Below are 19025 nucleotides of genomic sequence, written 5' to 3'. Positions count from 1 at the left end.
ACTCTTTACCTTTAGCTTCAGCTAATCTTGATGAGAAGCCAAGAAGGCTGCAAATTGTTCTGTCTTTTAATTGCAAATATGTAACTTTATCTCACTCACGGATAGTTGGTACAAGGAGATGCTATTGATTATTGATGACAAACTTGACTAGTTCTTCTCCAGAAATGTTAAAAACATTGCCTCTTATTGGACCCCTATTTCTAAAAATGTAGAGAATCTTAATTCCTGATCATGACAGTTTCCCAAGAACACTTACTCGAAGAGGATGCTTTGTGGTGGAAAGACTCTTTCTAGATACTGATAAAAAAGAAGACTCTATTTTAGCTGATGCATTCAAGTATCTTATTATTCAAGCTGTAGTTTAACAATTTAAAATGTGATATCTGCAAGTAGGGTGGTGTCGAAAAAAGGTCTAATGAGAATTGCAAACTTGGAATTTTCTTGGGGTACCGAGTTGAATGTGTAAAATAGAGAATTCCAGAAGTTTCATAGGACTTGTGCATAAGACCTAATGATTTTGATTGGAATGAGAGTTCATCTACCCTATTGAATATGGTACACTGTATTCAAACTCTATGAGATCTCTATCCATTGAAAGAGATCAAAATCATAACAAAAGGGGAAAAATACAGGAAGCATTTCAACTGGACAAGAGCTTCCATATTATTTCCAATATTCCCCCTCAAATTGGAGGTGGAGAGACTCTTTCAAATGATAGTAAAAAATTGAGGTGAGCAAAGGGGTCTGGTGAAGACATCATCAAGTTGTTCATTGGATGGGAGGTCAGCAGTTTTTAATCCTTTTTTGAAGCTGTTCATTAATGACATGGAAATCAATCTTAGTGTGTTTAGTATGATCATGAAATACAATGTTCGCTGCGATGTGGAGAACTGCTTTATTGCCACAAAAACATGATAACCTGTTTGGAATGGGGAGCATGCAAATCACTTAGGAGATGAAGTAGTCATTTGATTTTAAACCAAGTGGATGCCATAGTGCGGTATTCAGTTTTGTCAAAAGATCAGGCTACAATGTTTTGTTTCTTGAACTGCCATGATGTAGGAGAATGGCTAAAAGAATACAATATCTGGTAATAGAGTGCCCGGTGTCTTTGCAACTAGTCCAATTAGGGTCATGGAAAGTTGCAGTTGTTAAGGAGCTATTAGAAGATAAGAGGATACCTTGGCCAGGGTCATGCTTGATGTATGGAGACAAAGGGTAGCTTTGGGATGAGGTTGGTAGGGATGTACAATCGGTTGGTTTGGTTTAATTAGAACTGAGGACCTAACTGACTATTTGGTTTGACCATTTCTCCAACCGAACTGAACCAAACTAGAGTTCAGAACTGAACCGACCCTAACTGAATTCAATTCGGTTTGGTTCAGTTTTCGGTTCAGTTGGGCCTTGATTCCACATAAATGTTAAACATTTAACAATTAATGAATAATTAATAATTAATAAGTGTTATTAATTAAAAGTTAGAATGGCCCAAAAGCCCAATGGGAATTGCCAAATTGGTCATTGGGAAAGATGATTGTTTCGAATGCAGCTACAGAAACTCGAACCAGGAGAGAAGGAAGAAGAAGATGAAGAAGAAGAAAAGAGAAAGAGAGAACATGAGGGTTTAGTCGAAACTCATTAATTCACTATTCATTCGACCCCCTAATGTTTATTAGGTGCTAATAACATTCACAAGGACTAAATTGCCCTTACTTAAGTGTGGGGCAGAGTATCTTTAATAAAACTGCCACATAAGCAAGGTACTTAACAAACATGAGATGACTAAACTACCCCCATTCGGCTCACTTTAACACTCCCCCTCAAGCTAGAGAATATATGTCATATAATCCCAGCTTGTTACATAGATAGTTCACTTTCCTTGAGCTTAGAGCTTTTGTAAACAAATCTGCCCATTGATCATTCGAGCCCACATGTTCTGTGTTTATCTCTCCAACAAGGACCTTCTCCCTCACAAAGTGGCAATCAACCTCTATATGTTTTGTTCTCTCATGAAATACAGGATTGGATGAGATATGGAGTGCAGTTTGGTTGTCACAATACAGTCTCATAGGTTTATCCATGTGAAACCCAATTTCTTGTAGAAGATTCCTCAACCACACTAACTCACAGGTAGTATGTGCCATGGCCCTATACTCAGCTTTAGCACTACTTCTGGCCACAACTGTCTGCTTTTTACTCTTCCACGTCACAAGATTTCCTCCAAGGAATGTGCAATAGCTTGTAGTAGATCTTCTATCATTCACTGAGCCTGCCCAGTCTGCATCTGTATACCCCACTACTTCAAGTTTTCCTCCTGGTTTATACAATAGTCCACGACCTGGAACTCCTTTCAGATACCTTACAATTCTAAGAACTGCATCTCAGTGAGGTATACGGGGGTTCTACATGAATTGGCTCGCCACACTGACTGCAAAGGATATGTCAGGTCCCGTGATAGTTAGATAGTTTAGCTTCCCCACTAGTCGTCTATACCTTCCAGGATCTTCAAATACTTCTCCTGTATCACTGCTCAACTTAACATTTGGTTCCATAGGGGTCTCAACAGGTTTTGCACCTAACAATCCTATTTCTTCCAATAGATCAATAACATATTTTCTTTGGCACAGATTTACACCTTGTTTTGACCTGGCAACTTCTATTCCCAAGAAATACTTTAATGTTCCAAGATCTTTTGTTTGGAAATGATTTTGCGGAAATACCTTTAGTTTTCCAATCCCTAATTTATCACTGCCAGTAATGACAATATCATCCACATAGACCACTAATAAGATCTTCCCAACTTCTGAGTCATAGTTGAACACTGAGTGATCAACCTGTCATTGCTTCATTTCAAAACTTTTCACTTCACTGAACTTCCCGAACCAAGCACGCGGCGATTGTTTCAACCCATAAATTGCCTTCTTCAATCTGCATACCTTACCATCCTTTCCCTGAGAAACAAACCCAAGTGGTTGCTCCATATATACCTCCTCCACAAGATCACCATGGAGGAAGGCATTCTTTATATCAAGCTGAAACAGAGGCTAATCATACATAACTACCAGGGAAATTAGTACACGAACAGAACCAATCTTAGCCACCGGAGAGAATGTCTCCATGTAGTCCACTCTATACAATTGTGAGTAACCTTTAGCAACAAGTCTGGCTTTCAGACGCTCCACACTACTATCTGGCAACTATTTCACAGTATACACCCATTTACAGCCCACAGCATGCTTACCAGGTGGGAGAGTGGTAAGTTCTCACGTTTGAGTATGTTAAAGAGCAGAAAGGTTCCTCCTCCATTGTCCGCTGCCACCCGGGTGAACTAAGAGCTTCTTGAACATTGTTAGGCATGGAAATAGATGACAAAAGTGAAACAAACTGGCGATGTGAGGTAGAAAGACGAGATAATGAGACAAAATTGGAAATGGGATGGAGGGTAGAACTACGTTTACCTTTCCGTAAGGCAACGGGTAGGTCAAGGTCTGAAGGTTCAACAATAGGAGCCATGAGAGGATCCGCAGATGAGGTAGAAGCTGGAGGAGGGGCCGGTGTCATTCGATGTGTATACACTTGCCGGATTGGTGGCCGTTCGGTGGTGATCTGCACTGGATGAGGTGATGAGTCTACTCCAACAACAACATCTGGGGATCACTGACTTGAGAAGAAGGGGACAGACTCAAAAAAGGTGACATCAGGGCAGACATAGCACTTTCGGGTAATGGGATTATAACACTTGTACCATTTTTGAGTCCGTGAGTAGCCAAAGAAGATGCATTTAATTGAGCGTGCATTTAGCTTGTCTATTCCAGGACTCAGATTGTGGACAAAGCACACACAACCAAAGACACGAGGAGTTAATGGGAATGGAGATAAAGTGGGAAACAAGATAGAGAAGGGGGACCGACTATGAAGGATGAAAGAGCGCATCCGATTAATGAGAAAACATGCAGTGAGTACAACATCACTTCGAAACCGTTTAGGAACATTCATGTGATGAAGAATAGACTGAGCAGTTTCAAGAAGCTGACGGTTCTTCCATTTAGCTACGCCATTTTGTTGAGGGGTGAATGCACATGAGGTCTGATGAATAATGCCATGCTGTTCTAAATACTGTTGAAATGAAGTAAGAAAGTATTCACGACCATTATCTGAACAGAAAATTTTGATTGGAACACCAAATTGTGTGCGTATTTCAGCATGGAATTTTTGAAAAATGGAAAACAATTCACTTCTTTCTTTCATTAAGTAAATCCATGTCATTATTGAACAATCATCAATAAAGGAGACAAAATACTTGTACCCATTATAAGATCATTTTGATTGGACCCCAAACATCTGAATGAACCAAAGAAAAATGACTCAACATACGACTCTCAACTCTTGGACTGAAGGACACACGACGATGTTTCCCAAACTGACATGACTCGTATTGTAAAACTGATAAATGACTCAATGACGTAACCAAAATCTTGAGAGCCTTGAGAGATGGATGTCCCAGTTGGCAATGCCATTGTAGAGGAGTAAGTGAGCTCTGAAGACTAATTGAAGATCCACCACTGTCAAGATAATACAATCCACCAGATTCATGCCCCCCACCAATTTTCTTCCTCGTCTTGAGATCTTGAAGAACACAAGTGGAAGGAAAGAAGGTAATAGAACAGTTAAGAGCTTTGGTTATTTTACTAACAGACATAAGATTGAATGGAAACTTAGGTATATATAAAACAGATGATAAAGGCATAGAAGCCATGTCAACATTACCAACACTACAAATGGGAGATGAGGACCCATTGGCAAGTGTAACGGTTTGTGATGTGGAGGTTTCAGAAAGAGATGAGAACACACCTGGAGTCCTGGTCATATGATCTAAGGCTCTAGAGTTAATAATCCAGGGAGAGGTTTTATGCAAGCAATACCTGAGTGGGCAAGTGTGGCAGTGGTATGCTGTGAAGTAGTTTGAAGGAACCGTTCATACTCATCACGCGGTACACTCACCATCTCCCTCCCAGAAGTAAATGTAGATGGGAGAGGAGTACGGTCTGCCTGTTTACTGTCACTGATGTCAACCTCACCTGCTACAGCATGATTAGCCCATTTGGAGGGAGGGTCATGTAGGTCAGAACAGAAATTCACTATTTGTCCTTCCCTACCATAATGAGTACATTTCCTTGCAGAGTTATTCTTCCCTCTGCCACGGCCTCCCCCCGAGTCACGACCACCCCGACCAATCATGGAACTGCCACGACCACCTCGGGAGGCATGTTCTCCTCCTCTTGTACTGTGTCCACCTCCTCTAACTGTCACAAGTGCTGATCTATCAGACTGTGTGAGATTCTCTGTCTATCCCAAAGAAATTCTGCAAAGCCGTGAGAATACTTCCTTAAGTGTAGGAAGGGTGGAGCTCCCTAATATTTGGGATCTAACTGGCTCATACTCCGATTTCAGCCCCACCAAGAATCTTGTAATATCTAGTTATTCCCTTTGTTGTTGCTGAACTTTAATATCTAGAGTGAGGGGATGATAGACATTGAGTTCATTCCTTATATTCTTCATGTAGACATAGTACTCTTCTAGTGTTTTGGTTTCTTGTTGTAAATCAAAATACTCCTGATAAAGCTGATATACTCTTGTTGTGTTATCTTGTCCAGAATATGGCTTCTTAGCATGCTCCCATATATCCTTACCCGTATTAAGGAACATGAAGTTGGCACTAATTTTGGGCTCCATACTATTCCACAACCAAGTCATGATTTGAGCATCTTCTTGTTCCCAATCATCAAATCCTGGAGAGTCAACCGATGGCTTCTCATTTTTACATGCTTCACTTTCCTCTTTGCCTTGAGAAAAACTTCCACAGATTTATCCCATGGAACGTAGTTTTCCCCATTCAGTTTAATTGAGGTCATCTGTACCCCTAGGTAGTCGGGGGAAACCACCACACTAGGTTTCTGATCATTATACCCATCTCCTATTGCTGCCATTGTACTCTTTCACAGTTGCCTCTAACCTTACTTCTCAGCTACAAGCTGACTGATGTTATTCACAGTTTTATATTTCAGCACCTATTGCAGTCCCTAAACACAACAGTGAGAGCCCACGCCTTGTTCTTATTCACACTACTGCTGACTTCACAAACCCACGAACCACATAAGCATCAATTTAGCACTCACTAATCACATTTAGGCCCTCTTACAACCACTCAATAAAAGTTGTGCACCACAAGCACCATTAACACAGTCAAATCTGCTACACCCAGTTCAGACTTGTTTAACACATTTAAGAGGGCATTGCACAACCACAAAGAACTCGGCAAGGTCACTGCATTACACCTTACACCACTCGGCCACCTGCAGCAGCTCTATCCCACTCGACCATTTATAGCAGCCCCTACACCATTCGGCTATTGTACACAGCCCGTTCTAGGGCAACAATGAACCTAGTTCTCTAGGTTCTAATTAGTACTAACTGATTCTTGAAGGGTTTCTACCCAGAAATACCAACAGCACAAAATGACTAGATAACCAACCTTCCTTTGAGAGTATCAACCAACCATTCACTGCTGAAATCACTTTCCTTGATGAAGAAGACTGTGCGCAGCGGAGAGAAACGAGCTGTGATGTTTCAGACCTAGGGCGAACCAGTTCTTTCCATTAACTAACCAGAAATGAAGAAGAAGGTGTCACGAACACAACTGAGATGCTTTACAAACTGAAGCAGGTCAGGAACCTCGCTCTGATACCATGTTTCGAATGCAGCTACAGTAATCCGAACCAGGAGAGAAGGAAGAAGAAGAAAAGAGAAAGAGAGAACAGGAGGGTTTAGTCGAAACTCATTAATTCACTAATCATTCGACCCCCTAATGTTTATTAGGTGCTAATAACATTCACAAGGACTAAACTGCCCTTACTTAAGTGTGGGGCAGAGTATCTCTAATAAAAATGCCACATAAGCAAGGTACTTAACAAACATGAGATGACTAAACTACCCCTATTCGGCTCACTTTAACAATGATAATTAATAAGTATAAAATATTAAATAAAACATTAAAATTTAAATATTTTATATACTTAACTAAATAAAAGCACTAGTTCGGTTTTCAGTTTGGTTGAAAATATCAACCAAACCAAACCAAAACCGATAACCAATTAAAAAAATAAATCGAACTGATACCTGGATTAATCGAACCGAACTAACTTATTCAGTTTGGTTAGGTTCGGTTTTGGTTTGTCATCCAAATTTGAACACCCCTAGAGGTTGGTGTGGTTCATCCATGAATTGGGTGAGAACTTGAACAAGAAAGACAATATCTGGTCAAGTGGTAGCGAGATAGAGAAGACATCCAACTAAGGGCTAATATTGAATATTGAGAGGGGTTGGACAGAATGGGGTTGTCATCCTTGGTATAAGTTTGAGGAGGTGCTTCATAGGTGTTGTAGATGGTAGAGAGACAAGTCAACCTGCATCTTCAAGCAATTCAATAGCATATTTCTTTTGAGATAGATAAATGTCCCTTGGACTGGGCAGCCTTGATACCTAAAAATACTTGAGTGGATCAAGGTCCTTTAGTGTGAATCGAGCATTGAGTTGATCCTTGGGAGTGGAAATAGTTAACATGTATTACTAGCAATGATAGTGTCATCCACATATACTAGACTGATGGTAATGATGATTCCATTGTTACAAACAAAGAGAATAATCTGACTTGGTTTGAACAAATCAAGTTCACATATGCGCCCCACAGAGGGCACCCCACATGCACATCTCAGTGTGCGTTGGGAACATCTCCCGTACTTGTCATTGGGAGATGTTCCCAATACACGGTTGGGATGTGCTGTAAGGCGCAGATGTGATCTCGAACAAATCTTTTTTCTGGCCTGATTCTTGAACAAGAGTAGGGCTGTTAATGGGTTGGCCAGACCTGACAGACCCAAACTGAACCAACCCAATTATATAGGGTCTGGTTTAGGAGTGATCATTGGGGCCCAGGCTGGGTTTAGGAGTGATCATAAGCCCGGGCCCGGGTCTGTACAGGCCCAGGTTGGGCATTGGGCCTATGCCTTTAAATATACTATATTTAATAGTTATATTGTTTTATATTATAATACATACAGTATATGTATAAGATGCATGTTATAATGTGTGTAAATACAAAATGTAATGTACAATGTATTATTATATATGTCATTTTATAATACTTGTACAATATATTATACAAATAAAACAAAACATATTATATGTGTGCGTGTGTTTTGCAAGCTGGTCCTGGCCGGATTTCCGGGCTGGGCTGAGAGGGCTGAGAATGATCGCATGTCACACCTAGTCTGGTTCTGCATTATATGTCCCGATGATAATTGGGTGGGAATTAGTTTTGTTTGTTCTGAACTGATTAACACCCAAACCCACTATATACAATTATATATAAATTAATGTATGTACATTGGCACATTACAAAGATACCCTAATCTAACACAGTAACACCTATTTTTCTTTTTCACTTTATCCTATTTTTGCCACGAGACAATTGTAATATTATCTTATAATGATGTCTAAATATGTCAATTTAACAAATAAGTGGGTTTATTTTCAAATTACAGTTTAAATGTACTTGCTTTTATTGTTATGGTGCTCTGCCTTCTATTATTACTGTTCTACCTCTATGTTTTCTCTTCAGAATGTGTGATTGGCCATGTGAAACTTACACTATTAATTTACCTTATAGGATAAGAAAAAAGATGCTGTAAAGAAGGTGATTGCTGCAATGACTGTTGGGAAGGATGTTTCATCGCTGTTTACAGATGTTGTAAATTGCATGCAAACAGAGAATTTGGAGCTGAAGAAGCTTGTCTATTTATACCTTATAAACTATGCTAAAAGCCAACCTGATCTAGCAATACTTGCTGTAAATACATTTGTGAAGGTAATGATCCAGCTTTCCAATTAGATTTTGTTATTGATTCAACATTTCAACTATTGCTATGGCTTGACCAAATAAATAAATAAAACTATTATGATGGAAATATTTGTCAAATGGTGCACGGTAACTAGTGTTTTGGTTCCATCCATCCCACAACTTTTTTTTTTTTAAATTTTTTTATGGTTGAGCAAGTCAGGCTTAAAAGTTTAGGGGTGGCTGAGGGAAAAATTAGGATGAAGGCTATGATCAGGAAGTTAAAAATTATAAGAAAGCTTGATTTTAAAAAGTAAAATTTGCTATTGGAACTTAGGGAATTACCCTAGGCTCATGGTTTTTATTCAAAGAAAATCCTATTACCAAGGCAATGCCTAGGTGCCTGCTTAGGCGACATGGTGCCACACTATCGCCTAGCCTCGCTTTGGTGCCTTGAAAATGGTGCTGCTTCTTTCAAACGAAAACACACAAAAATAAAGGGATTGATAATCTAACTTTTATCTTTATATACACTCCTATGACCCAAAATAGATTACACATACATGGGCCAGGCTCGGGTTCAGGTTTTGCCAAAATTTGAATGGGCACAGCTGAAGTAGTGTAAAGTTGAGACTGATGGGCTGCCCATGAACAGTGTATGTGTGTGTATATACATAATTATTTGCTCCAAGTAAAATGTTTATATCTATACCACTTGTCTAGGTGGTTGCTTAGTCAATGCCTAGGTGATATTTTAACCACAGCGGGGCTAATTGATGCTAGATTTGGTGAGCCATGAACAGGCATATGTTATTTGCATTTGTGTCCATATCAATTAAAAAACTTAACATGGGATTTGCACCTGTCCTAGTGTCCTATACTTGATTCAATATTCCTAAATGCTTTCATTATGACATGACATTGCCATTCATAAATGTACACATAATTTTCTGTTTCAAAATAAGAGTTTTTTTATATGTTATATTTAAGTATGTTATCTACAGTAATGATAACATACTTGTTATTGATAAAAAAAGAAACTACAGTAATGATGTCCAGACATTCTTCTCCTTATCTCTACTCAGCTTTTCACTTGTGGTAATCTTTGCAGGATTCTCAGGATCCAAATCCTTTGATCCGTGCTTTAGCTGTACGGACAATGGGGTGCATTCGTGTTGATAAAATTACCGAGTATCTGTGTGATCCCCTTCAAAGATGTCTCAAGGTTGATCTTGAATATGAATGCTTCCTCGCTCATTTACATGATTGTTAATGTTGCTTATTAATTATTAGTTTTTTTTTTTTTTTGTGTGTGTGTGTGTGACTATCGAGCCTTTGCATTGTAGACAGGGAATTAGTTATGGAGTTTATCATCTACTTCTATGATTCTTCTTATGGCTTGTATCTCTGACAGGATGATGATCCCTATGTTCGAAAGACAGCAGCTATTTGTGTTGCCAAACTTTATGATATAAATGCTGAACTAGTGGAAGATAGAGGTTTCTTGGAGACTCTTAAGGATTTGATTTCTGACAATAATCCAATGGTTGTTGCAAATGCTGTGGCAGCTCTTGCAGAGATTCAAGAGAACAGTACTAGAACCATTTTTGAAATCACAAGTCACACGCTTTCAAAACTCTTGACTGCTTTAAATGAGTGCACTGAGTAAGTTCATATTTTGGAAGGAAGGGCAAGCTTTGTTATAACATTTTCCAAATGTCTGTTTTCTCTCCATGGATGAGTAAATGTATGCTTAAAAATATTTTTGCTTTAAATAGCACCTTTAATTATAAAGGTATGGTGGTTCTACCTTTTGATATGTCATTTCAAGCAAAAGAAACCCATTCACTTCATTCTTATGAATTGCTTGCTTATCTGATTATCCGATTTCAATGTTTCTGCTAGTGTAAGTGTATTTATGGTTTGTTTACATTTTTCTTATTAGAAGATTGGGGTTAATGTGGGAAATGTTGTACTCAGCCTAAGGGTGAAGTAGTTATATGTTTAATTTCTATGTATATAACTTTTATACATCAGATTGTTCATTTAGTTAACACTCACTTGTTACCTTTTTAATTAAACTATTTCTATGGTTTTAAGTCCAACCTTCTAGTTCTTCTTGTTTAACTTGCTCTTGGCGGGGATCCTGGTCTTAAGTGGATCATCCACAATAATCCACATGGATGTGTATTTCTCACTGAAATTCATGCTCATGTAGTTTTAATGTGAGTTCATGATGTCCTTAGCACTGTTCTACATTTTTGCTGGTTGCCAAAGATTGCAAAGCACTTCATTACAATCATTTCTGCAAACTGCAATATCTTTATTCACTTTGATATCTAATTTTCTTTCTATTCATTATGCAGTATGATTATGTATAGAAGATAACTGTATTCTTATTTTTACTAGCCAAATGGTTTTGTTCATTATGCAGTATGGTTTTGTTCTCATGGTTTTCCCTTTCTCTCTGTATGTGGAGACATTTTATTTTTATGACAGTGGTACAAGGTTCAAAGTATTGGTATTGCAAAGAGTTTCAGAAAGGCAACCTTGAGTGATGTATCGGGATATACTTGGGAAATATTAGGATAAAGTGGAATAATTATGATAGACATAAATATAGTGGGAAAACCCACATAAATCTCATGAGACATTAAGAAAATTAAATCTACAGCTCAATTGGCTTTAAAGCTGGCTCAGTCAGCTGATACTTCATTTATTATGACTTATGAGTCCCAAGGTTGTATCCAACTCCTAGTTTGTTCTATTGATGCAAGTACCTTTCTCAAATTTGAAGGGAATTTGAATGATATACTTGATTTTTTTTTTCTTTTATATTAAGCTTTCCTTTTTTATTTAAGGTTTCCTGAGTGTTTTTTTTTGTTGTACAGATGGGGTCAAGTTTTCATATTAGATGCTCTTTCCAAATACAAAGCAGCTGATGCTCGTGAAGCTGAAAATATAGTGGAGCGAGTTACTCCACGACTTCAACATGCAAATTGTGCAGTTGTGCTTTCGGCTGTCAAGGTTATATTTACTGCCTTTGGTTTAAACTGTACTATCATCATTGTTGATAATGCTATAAATGCTCACCTGTATACTGAAAAGACTTTGATGATCTCCACATCTTCTTTCTTTACAGCATCTGTACATAAAATTACATGATTATATGGATGTTGCAGATGATCCTTCAACAAATGGAACTCATCACTAGCACTGATGTGGTCAGAAATCTTTGCAAGAAAATGGCTCCTCCTCTTGTAACATTACTCTCTGCAGAACCCGAGATACAATATGTGGCACTGAGAAACATCAACCTTATTGTTCAAAGGCGGCCTACTATCCTTGCACATGAAATTAAGGTGATTTGAAATCTAAGTCCTAGCTTAGTATTTTTAAATACAAGTGTGGAGGCATGCACAACATAGTACGTGGTATTAATAGTGAACAGAACAGATAAGGGCTATCCTTGCATATTTTTTCTACGTGCGATTTGCAGAAGTTAGGTATTCGTTTTATATATGGAAGGTGGAGTCCTTGTTTAGTGTTATTTTTTCTTTTTTTTTTTTTCAGTAGGGTGGCTATGAACTCTGAATGTGTTGCTGCAATATCTGTTGGTAGGTTTTCTTTTGCAAGTACAATGATCCAATTTATGTGAAGATGGAAAAGTTGGAAATCATGATAAAGCTTGCTTCTGATAGGAACATAGACCAGGTATATAATTGTTTTTAGTGGCACCTTGGTTAATGTGATCCAACGTAATCCTAAATTGTATTATCTAACTTTGTAACTTCTTTGCATTCTTTCCATGCACATATTTTGTTGTTTTATTTTAGGTTCTACTGGAGTTCAAAGAGTATGCCACAGAGGTAGATGTGGATTTTGTTAGAAAGGCTGTTCGTGCTATTGGCCGCTGTGCTATTAAGCTAGAGAGGGCAGCTGAGCGGTGCATAAGCGTTTTGCTTGAGCTGATAAAAATAAAGGTTAACTATGTTGTCCAGGAGGCCATTATAGTAATTAAAGACATTTTCAGAAGATATCCTAACACGTAAGTTGCAAATATTTTGGTGTGTCCAGTCAACATTTATACCAGCAGACCAGTAATTGATAATCACCGTCATTTGGAATCTTATTATTGCCTACTATCTTTCTATGCAGCTATGAGTCTATTATTGCAACACTCTGTGAGAGCTTAGACACTTTAGATGAGCCAGAAGCGAAGGTATTCTAGTTTGTCCAGTCATGTTGACTTCTATAATTTTGTCTTTTTGTCTTTTATTATCATATTTCTGCAAAAAATTCTTTTGGTTGCAACAGGCATCAATGATATGGATAATTGGAGAATATGCAGAACGGATAGACAATGCTGATGAGCTCCTTGAAAGCTTCTTAGAGAGTTTTCCAGAGGAGCCTGCCCTTGTCCAGTTGCAATTGCTAACTGCAACTGTGAAATTGTTTCTAAAGAAGCCAACTGAAGGCCCACAACAAATGATTCAGGTATACTGTAATTTATTAAACCTCTGTAATTTTGTTTTTTATCTTCATTATTTCAATCAACATGAGACATTTTGTCCAGCTGTCTTGCTCTTAAAGCAAATAATTTCTGACTGGTTTTCTCTTAAAACAAATAATTAACAATGAATGTGACACTAAACAGAACGAAATGGTGAAACAGGATTCATGTAACTGACTCCATATGGTTGGGACAAGGTCACAAGGCTTAGATCATGATGATGATGATGATTTTTTTCTCTGGGCTTCCTAGTGTAGGTGTTCAAGACTGCTATCAGTCTTGATCACTAAGAAACTTCAGGTTCGAAGAGAAGAGAAAGTGAAGAAGAAAAATGAGAAAGAGTGGTGAGAGAGCAATAGAACACAGGTTTTGAGTAGAAGAACAGAATCTCAATATTCTGCCGCCGTCACTTCAATTTAATATTTATATGTTATGCTAGTTACATGAAAGGACACATCTGCCCTTGGTGTTTACATCATTACACATAACAATATAAAACTGAAAAGTAAATGACAACTAGAATAACAGAATAATAAATTGACTATCAGCTATGACTAGATACATTCTACCCTACGGACAGAGTGGGACCACAGCTGTGGGGCCCACATCAATGTTCTCTACACTCCCCCTCAAGTTGGGAGTAAATGTTCATCATTTCTAACTTGGATAGATCCGCTTCTAGCTTCTTTCTTGATATGGCTTTAGTGAGGATGTTTGCTAGTTGCATACTGGATGTGATGTAAAGGAGGCATACTTCTTGAGATGGGACCCTCTCTCGTACAAAATGGCGGTCTTTGGTTCTGTCATGCTGTACTGGATTATGTGCTATATTAGTGGCTGCTTGATTATCACAATACAACATTAGGGGCTTCTCATACTCAATACCCAACTCCTCAAGTAGAGATCTTAGCCATAGGATTTCAGCCACTCCATTGGCCATGGACCTGTATTCTGCTTCAGCACTTGACCGGGAGACAACACTTTGTTTCTTATTTCTCCAGGAGACAAGGTTTCCTCCCACAAGAGCACAATATCCTGAGGTAGACCTTCTGTCATCAACACTCCTAGCCCAATCAGCATCCGTATAGACCTCCACCTTCATGTGGTTGTTGTTCTTGAACAGTATACCCCTACCCGGGCATCTCTTCAAGTAGGCTAAGATTCTTTCTGCCGCAAGAAGATGTGTGGTTCTAGGAGAATGCATGTACTGGCTGACAACACTAACAACATAAGTAATATCTGGCTGAGTGAGGCATAGATATAGGAGCTTTCCTACCAATTGCTGAAACATAACTTTGTCTTCAAGAAGCTCCCCACTCTCTGCACTAATCCTGTGATTTTGTTCAATTGGTGTATCTGCAGGCTTGACACCTAGCTTTTCAGTTTCTGCCAATAGGTCTAAGACATATTTCCTCTGAGAGATAAAGATCCCCTGTTTGGATCTAGCAACCTCAATACCCAAAAAATACCGGAGTACACCAAGGTCTTTCACCTCAAATTCTTGATGAATGAGCTATTTAAGGGACTCAATCTCATGGCTATCATTCCCTGTGACCACAATATCATCAACATATACTGCCAGTAGTGTCAAGGAGGACTCTACCCTCTTGATGAATAGAGTATGATCTGACTGGGCCTGTACATAACCAAACTTCACAAGGGCTAGTTTGAATCTATTGAACCAAGCCCTAGGTGACTGTTTCAAACCATACAAAGCCTTGTTGAGCCGGTATACCTTCTTACCTGTTTCTGCATCATAGAATCCAGGAGGCAAATGCATGTAAAATTCTTCCTGCAGATCTCCATTCAGAAAAGCATTTTTCACGTCCATTTGATATAAAGGCCAAGTGTGACTTGTTGCAAAGGATAATAAGACTCGAATAGTGGTCATCTTGGCTACCGGGGCAAAGGTCTCCAAGTAATCTATGCCATAAGTCTGTGTAAACCCTCTTGCAACTAACCGAGCTTTATTACCTCTCAATAGATCCATCTGCATTATGCTTCACCGTAAATACCCATATGCATCCAACTGGTTTCTTTCCTTTGGGCAAATCAACTACCTCCCAGGTGTTGTTTTTCAACAGGCATCCATCTCAACTTGCATTGCATCTTTCCATTCTGGGACGGATAGGGCTTCTTGCACTGTTCTTGGAATAGGGACATTGGAAATGGAACTAAAGTAGGACCTGTAGGTAGGAGATAGGTGATTATAGGATAAAAAATGGGAAATATAGTGGGCTGTAGATGTGGTACAATGTCGTTTCCCTTTATGGACTGCAATCGGAAGGTCAAGATCATCTGTAGGAGGTGAAATGGCAACAATAGATGAAGTCTCTGTGGGCCCTGGGACTGTAGTACCTGGACCTGGAGTTGCAGATGAGATTGGAGCTGGCCTGGATTGCTAATGGTCAGGATCAACTTGCCTGCACTGCCTATGATAGACCCTCAACTCCTGATCCCTCTGACCACCCTCACCTTTGCAGCTCTCCCTCAACTCCTGATCCCTTTGACCACCCTCACCATTGCAGCTCTCCCTCAACTCCTGATCCCTTTGACTGCTCTCCCCCTGAGGGGAAACCCGAAGATAATAGGGTGTCCCCTCAAAGAAAGTGACATCCATGGAGGCAAACTTCCTCCCTGAGACAGGATCATAGTAGCAATAACCCTTTTGAGTTTGTGCATAACCAAGGAAGATGCATTTGGAGGCTTTGGGTTCGAACTTGGAGTGATGGGGTCCGAGAAGCTGAACAAAGCAGATACAACCGAATGTCTTAAGAGGAATAGAAAACAAGTCCTCACGTGGGTGTAGAAGGGAAAAAGAAGATCTCATATCCAGGACCCTGGAAGGAACCCGATTAATAAAGTATACCGCCGTGAGGATAGCATCACCCCAGAAGCAGATGGGAACATTGGAAGTGTTGACAGTTGTTTATGTATTCAGGTTTAGTACCATAAGGGTACTGTTGTAATTTCTCCTCTGTTTATATTGTTCGACTGTACTAGTATAAATAATAAAATCATTCTTTCGCCCCCTATGTTTTGGAGGGCTTTCAGTCACTCGACTCACCTCTCTTCTCTCTTCTCCTCTCCTCTCTTCACTTGCTCTTGCTCAACATGGTATTAGAGCAAGTCGTCTAGGCCTGAAGGGTGATGTCAAGCTAACTACTGTTGCATCCAGTGCTGTCTCCAATCGAACTCCTAATTTGGTGAAATCAGTTCGACCCAGAAGTTATAGTCTTTTCGTCTTCCAGCCCAGAAATTGCTCCTCCTGTCTGATCGACTATAGAGAGACTATTGTTTGCAGTTTGTAGAGGGTGTTCTGTCTTCAGAAAGGCTATCATCTGAAACTAAAAGAAGTATTGCTCATCTTCTGTTCAGCTGCCTATTGTTTGAGGATTCGTAGGAGTTTTGGTTTACCATAAGGGAGACTATCATCTGAAACTAAAAGAGGTACGATCATCCTTCTTTGTTCGGCTGCCTATTGTTTGATGAACTGTTCGGCTACCCTACTGTTGTCTGTTCGACTACCTACTGTTTGATGAACTGTTTGGCTGCCCTACTGTTAAGTGACTGTATTCCTTAACACAGTAACTGTATTCAAACCTTTTTTTGTTGGTATTGTGGACTGTTGATGATTTGTTTATCCGATTGATTGTCTGCTCAATATTAATCTTATTGATTGACTGTTCGACTACCCTATTGATCTCCTTGACTGGTTAGCTATCAGACCTACTAATTAGGTCATTTAGACTTGTTCTTGTACTGCAACAATAGTGTGTAGACTTGTTTCAGTGAAACTGTAGGTTAGAAGGACTTGTTTCGGTACTGCAACAGCAGTGTTCAGTTTGTTGTTTGTTCTCAGTGATACTGTAGGTCAGAAGGACCTGTTCTTGTACTGCAACAGCAGTGCTCTTTTTTTGCTCTCAGTGAAACCGGTGGTCAGAAGGACCTATCTCTGAAATAGCCTTGTACAACTGTACTCTTTTGGTTGTTGTTTCAATTTTTATTCAGATGTCATGGGCAGTGAAGATTCAGCCACATCTTGAGTTTCCTCAATGCTGAATGGAATGGGTGGGGGTGACCTATCCTTTCCTATGGCTGTTGTCCCTCTTGATAGTTTAAATTACCTGGAGTGGTCAAGAGGGATCAAATTATACATCAGTGCAAGGGGGAAGATAGGCTATATTAATGGGAGGATAAAAGAACCATCCTCCGGGAGTGCTGAATATGATAGATGGAATCAGGAGAACAGTATTGTTATGTCCTGGCTCTTGGTTTCCATGCAACCTCAAATCAGGAAGAATTTCATGTGGGTTGAAACTGACAATGAAATCTGGGAACAAACAAAGTCTACATATTCAGAATTGCGACACTATGCCAAAATTTATCAACTGCAGGCAACATCTTCTACTTGTAGACAGGGGGAGATGTGTTTATCGGTCTATTACTCTGACTTAACATCGGTCTGGAAGGAGTTGGATCACTACTAGAGTGTGGATTGGAAGTGCGATGAGGATGCTAAGAAGTACAAACAGCTTGTCTCCCAGCAAAGGGTGTTTGCATTCTTACATGGTCTGAATCCTATGTATGAATCTATCAGGGTTCAGATTCTCAGCTCTAAGGATATCTCATCTGTTCAGGAAGTCTATGCTCTTGTACAGTCTGAAGAAAGCAGGAGAAATTTGATGAACAACCCTGGTGGGGATGCTGTTGTGTTGGTTGCAAAAGGGGGTGTATCTACTGGTGTGGGATCTTCTTCTCGGAAAGGAGATCTCCAGAAAAAAACAGAAGATAAGGAAAAATTGTGGTGCACTCATTGCTAGAAACCCCGACACACCAAAGATACCTGTTGGGATCTTCATGGGAAATCAAAATGGGCTCAAGATCTGACTAAGAAGCAAGGTTCAGAGGTGAATAAGAAGTACGGACAACAAAATACAAAGAAAAATCACATGAACAACATGGCTACTCGGGAGAATCAGCCCCCCATATCTACTGTGACTCAGACACATCTCATTGGATCTGACCCGAGGGAGGACATTATGAATTCCCTTCGTGACCATTTAGAGCTCTATGGTAGAGCAATTCGTCAGATGGATGCTCCTCCCTCAACCTCATTTGCATCCACGTCAGGTAACCCTGCCACTGCTTTCCATGTTGCTTCTCACACCCCTGACTCTCCATGGATCATTGATTCTGGAGCATCAAAACATATGACTGGTACATCCTCTTACTTTCAAACCTATCACCCTCTTTTTGGAAGAGACAAGGTGAGACTAGCCGATGGATCATACTCTTCCATAGCCAGTCAAGGAACTCTCTCTCTTCCTCTTGGCCTTATCCTTTCTGATGTTCTTCATGTTCCAAATTTTCCCATTAATTTGTTCTCTGTTAGTAGTGTTACTAATTCTTTGAATTGCTCAATAACTTTTTTCCCTTCTCATTGTGTGATTCAGGATCTGGCCTCGGGGAGGACGATTGGTAGGGGTCGTATGGCTGTTGGACTTTACATGCTGGAGAATAAGGCCGGTCTTCATGTTACAAAGTCTATGAGTCAGTCCTGTAAGAAAAAAGTCTATTTATGGCATTGCCGTCTTGGTCATTTGTCTTTTGAGTCTT

General features: G+C 39.5%; 1 protein-coding gene across 1 annotated transcript in view; it reads left to right on the top strand.

The window, feature by feature from the left end:
* The window catches only part of LOC148849884 (beta-adaptin-like protein B), a 35397-nt gene that overhangs the window by 1418 nt on the left and 14954 nt on the right, over positions 1 to 19025 (top strand). Inside the window, exons 2-10 of the mRNA XM_088946937.1 lie at positions 8726 to 8923; positions 10005 to 10118; positions 10308 to 10558; positions 11785 to 11920; positions 12076 to 12255; positions 12515 to 12607; positions 12730 to 12941; positions 13052 to 13115; positions 13211 to 13390. Of these exons, the coding sequence (XP_088803063.1) occupies positions 8726 to 8923; positions 10005 to 10118; positions 10308 to 10558; positions 11785 to 11920; positions 12076 to 12255; positions 12515 to 12607; positions 12730 to 12941; positions 13052 to 13115; positions 13211 to 13390 (1428 nt within the window). The remainder of the gene's footprint in view (positions 1 to 8725; positions 8924 to 10004; positions 10119 to 10307; positions 10559 to 11784; positions 11921 to 12075; positions 12256 to 12514; positions 12608 to 12729; positions 12942 to 13051; positions 13116 to 13210; positions 13391 to 19025) is intronic.

This window comes from Nelumbo lutea, chromosome 5 (genome assembly GCF_056320005.1).
Source record: "Nelumbo lutea isolate HS-2025 chromosome 5, American lotus-T2T, whole genome shotgun sequence".
In the NCBI taxonomy this organism is placed as follows: Eukaryota; Viridiplantae; Streptophyta; class Magnoliopsida; order Proteales; family Nelumbonaceae; genus Nelumbo; species Nelumbo lutea.
This window is presented reverse-complemented; position numbering and strand designations above follow the sequence as displayed.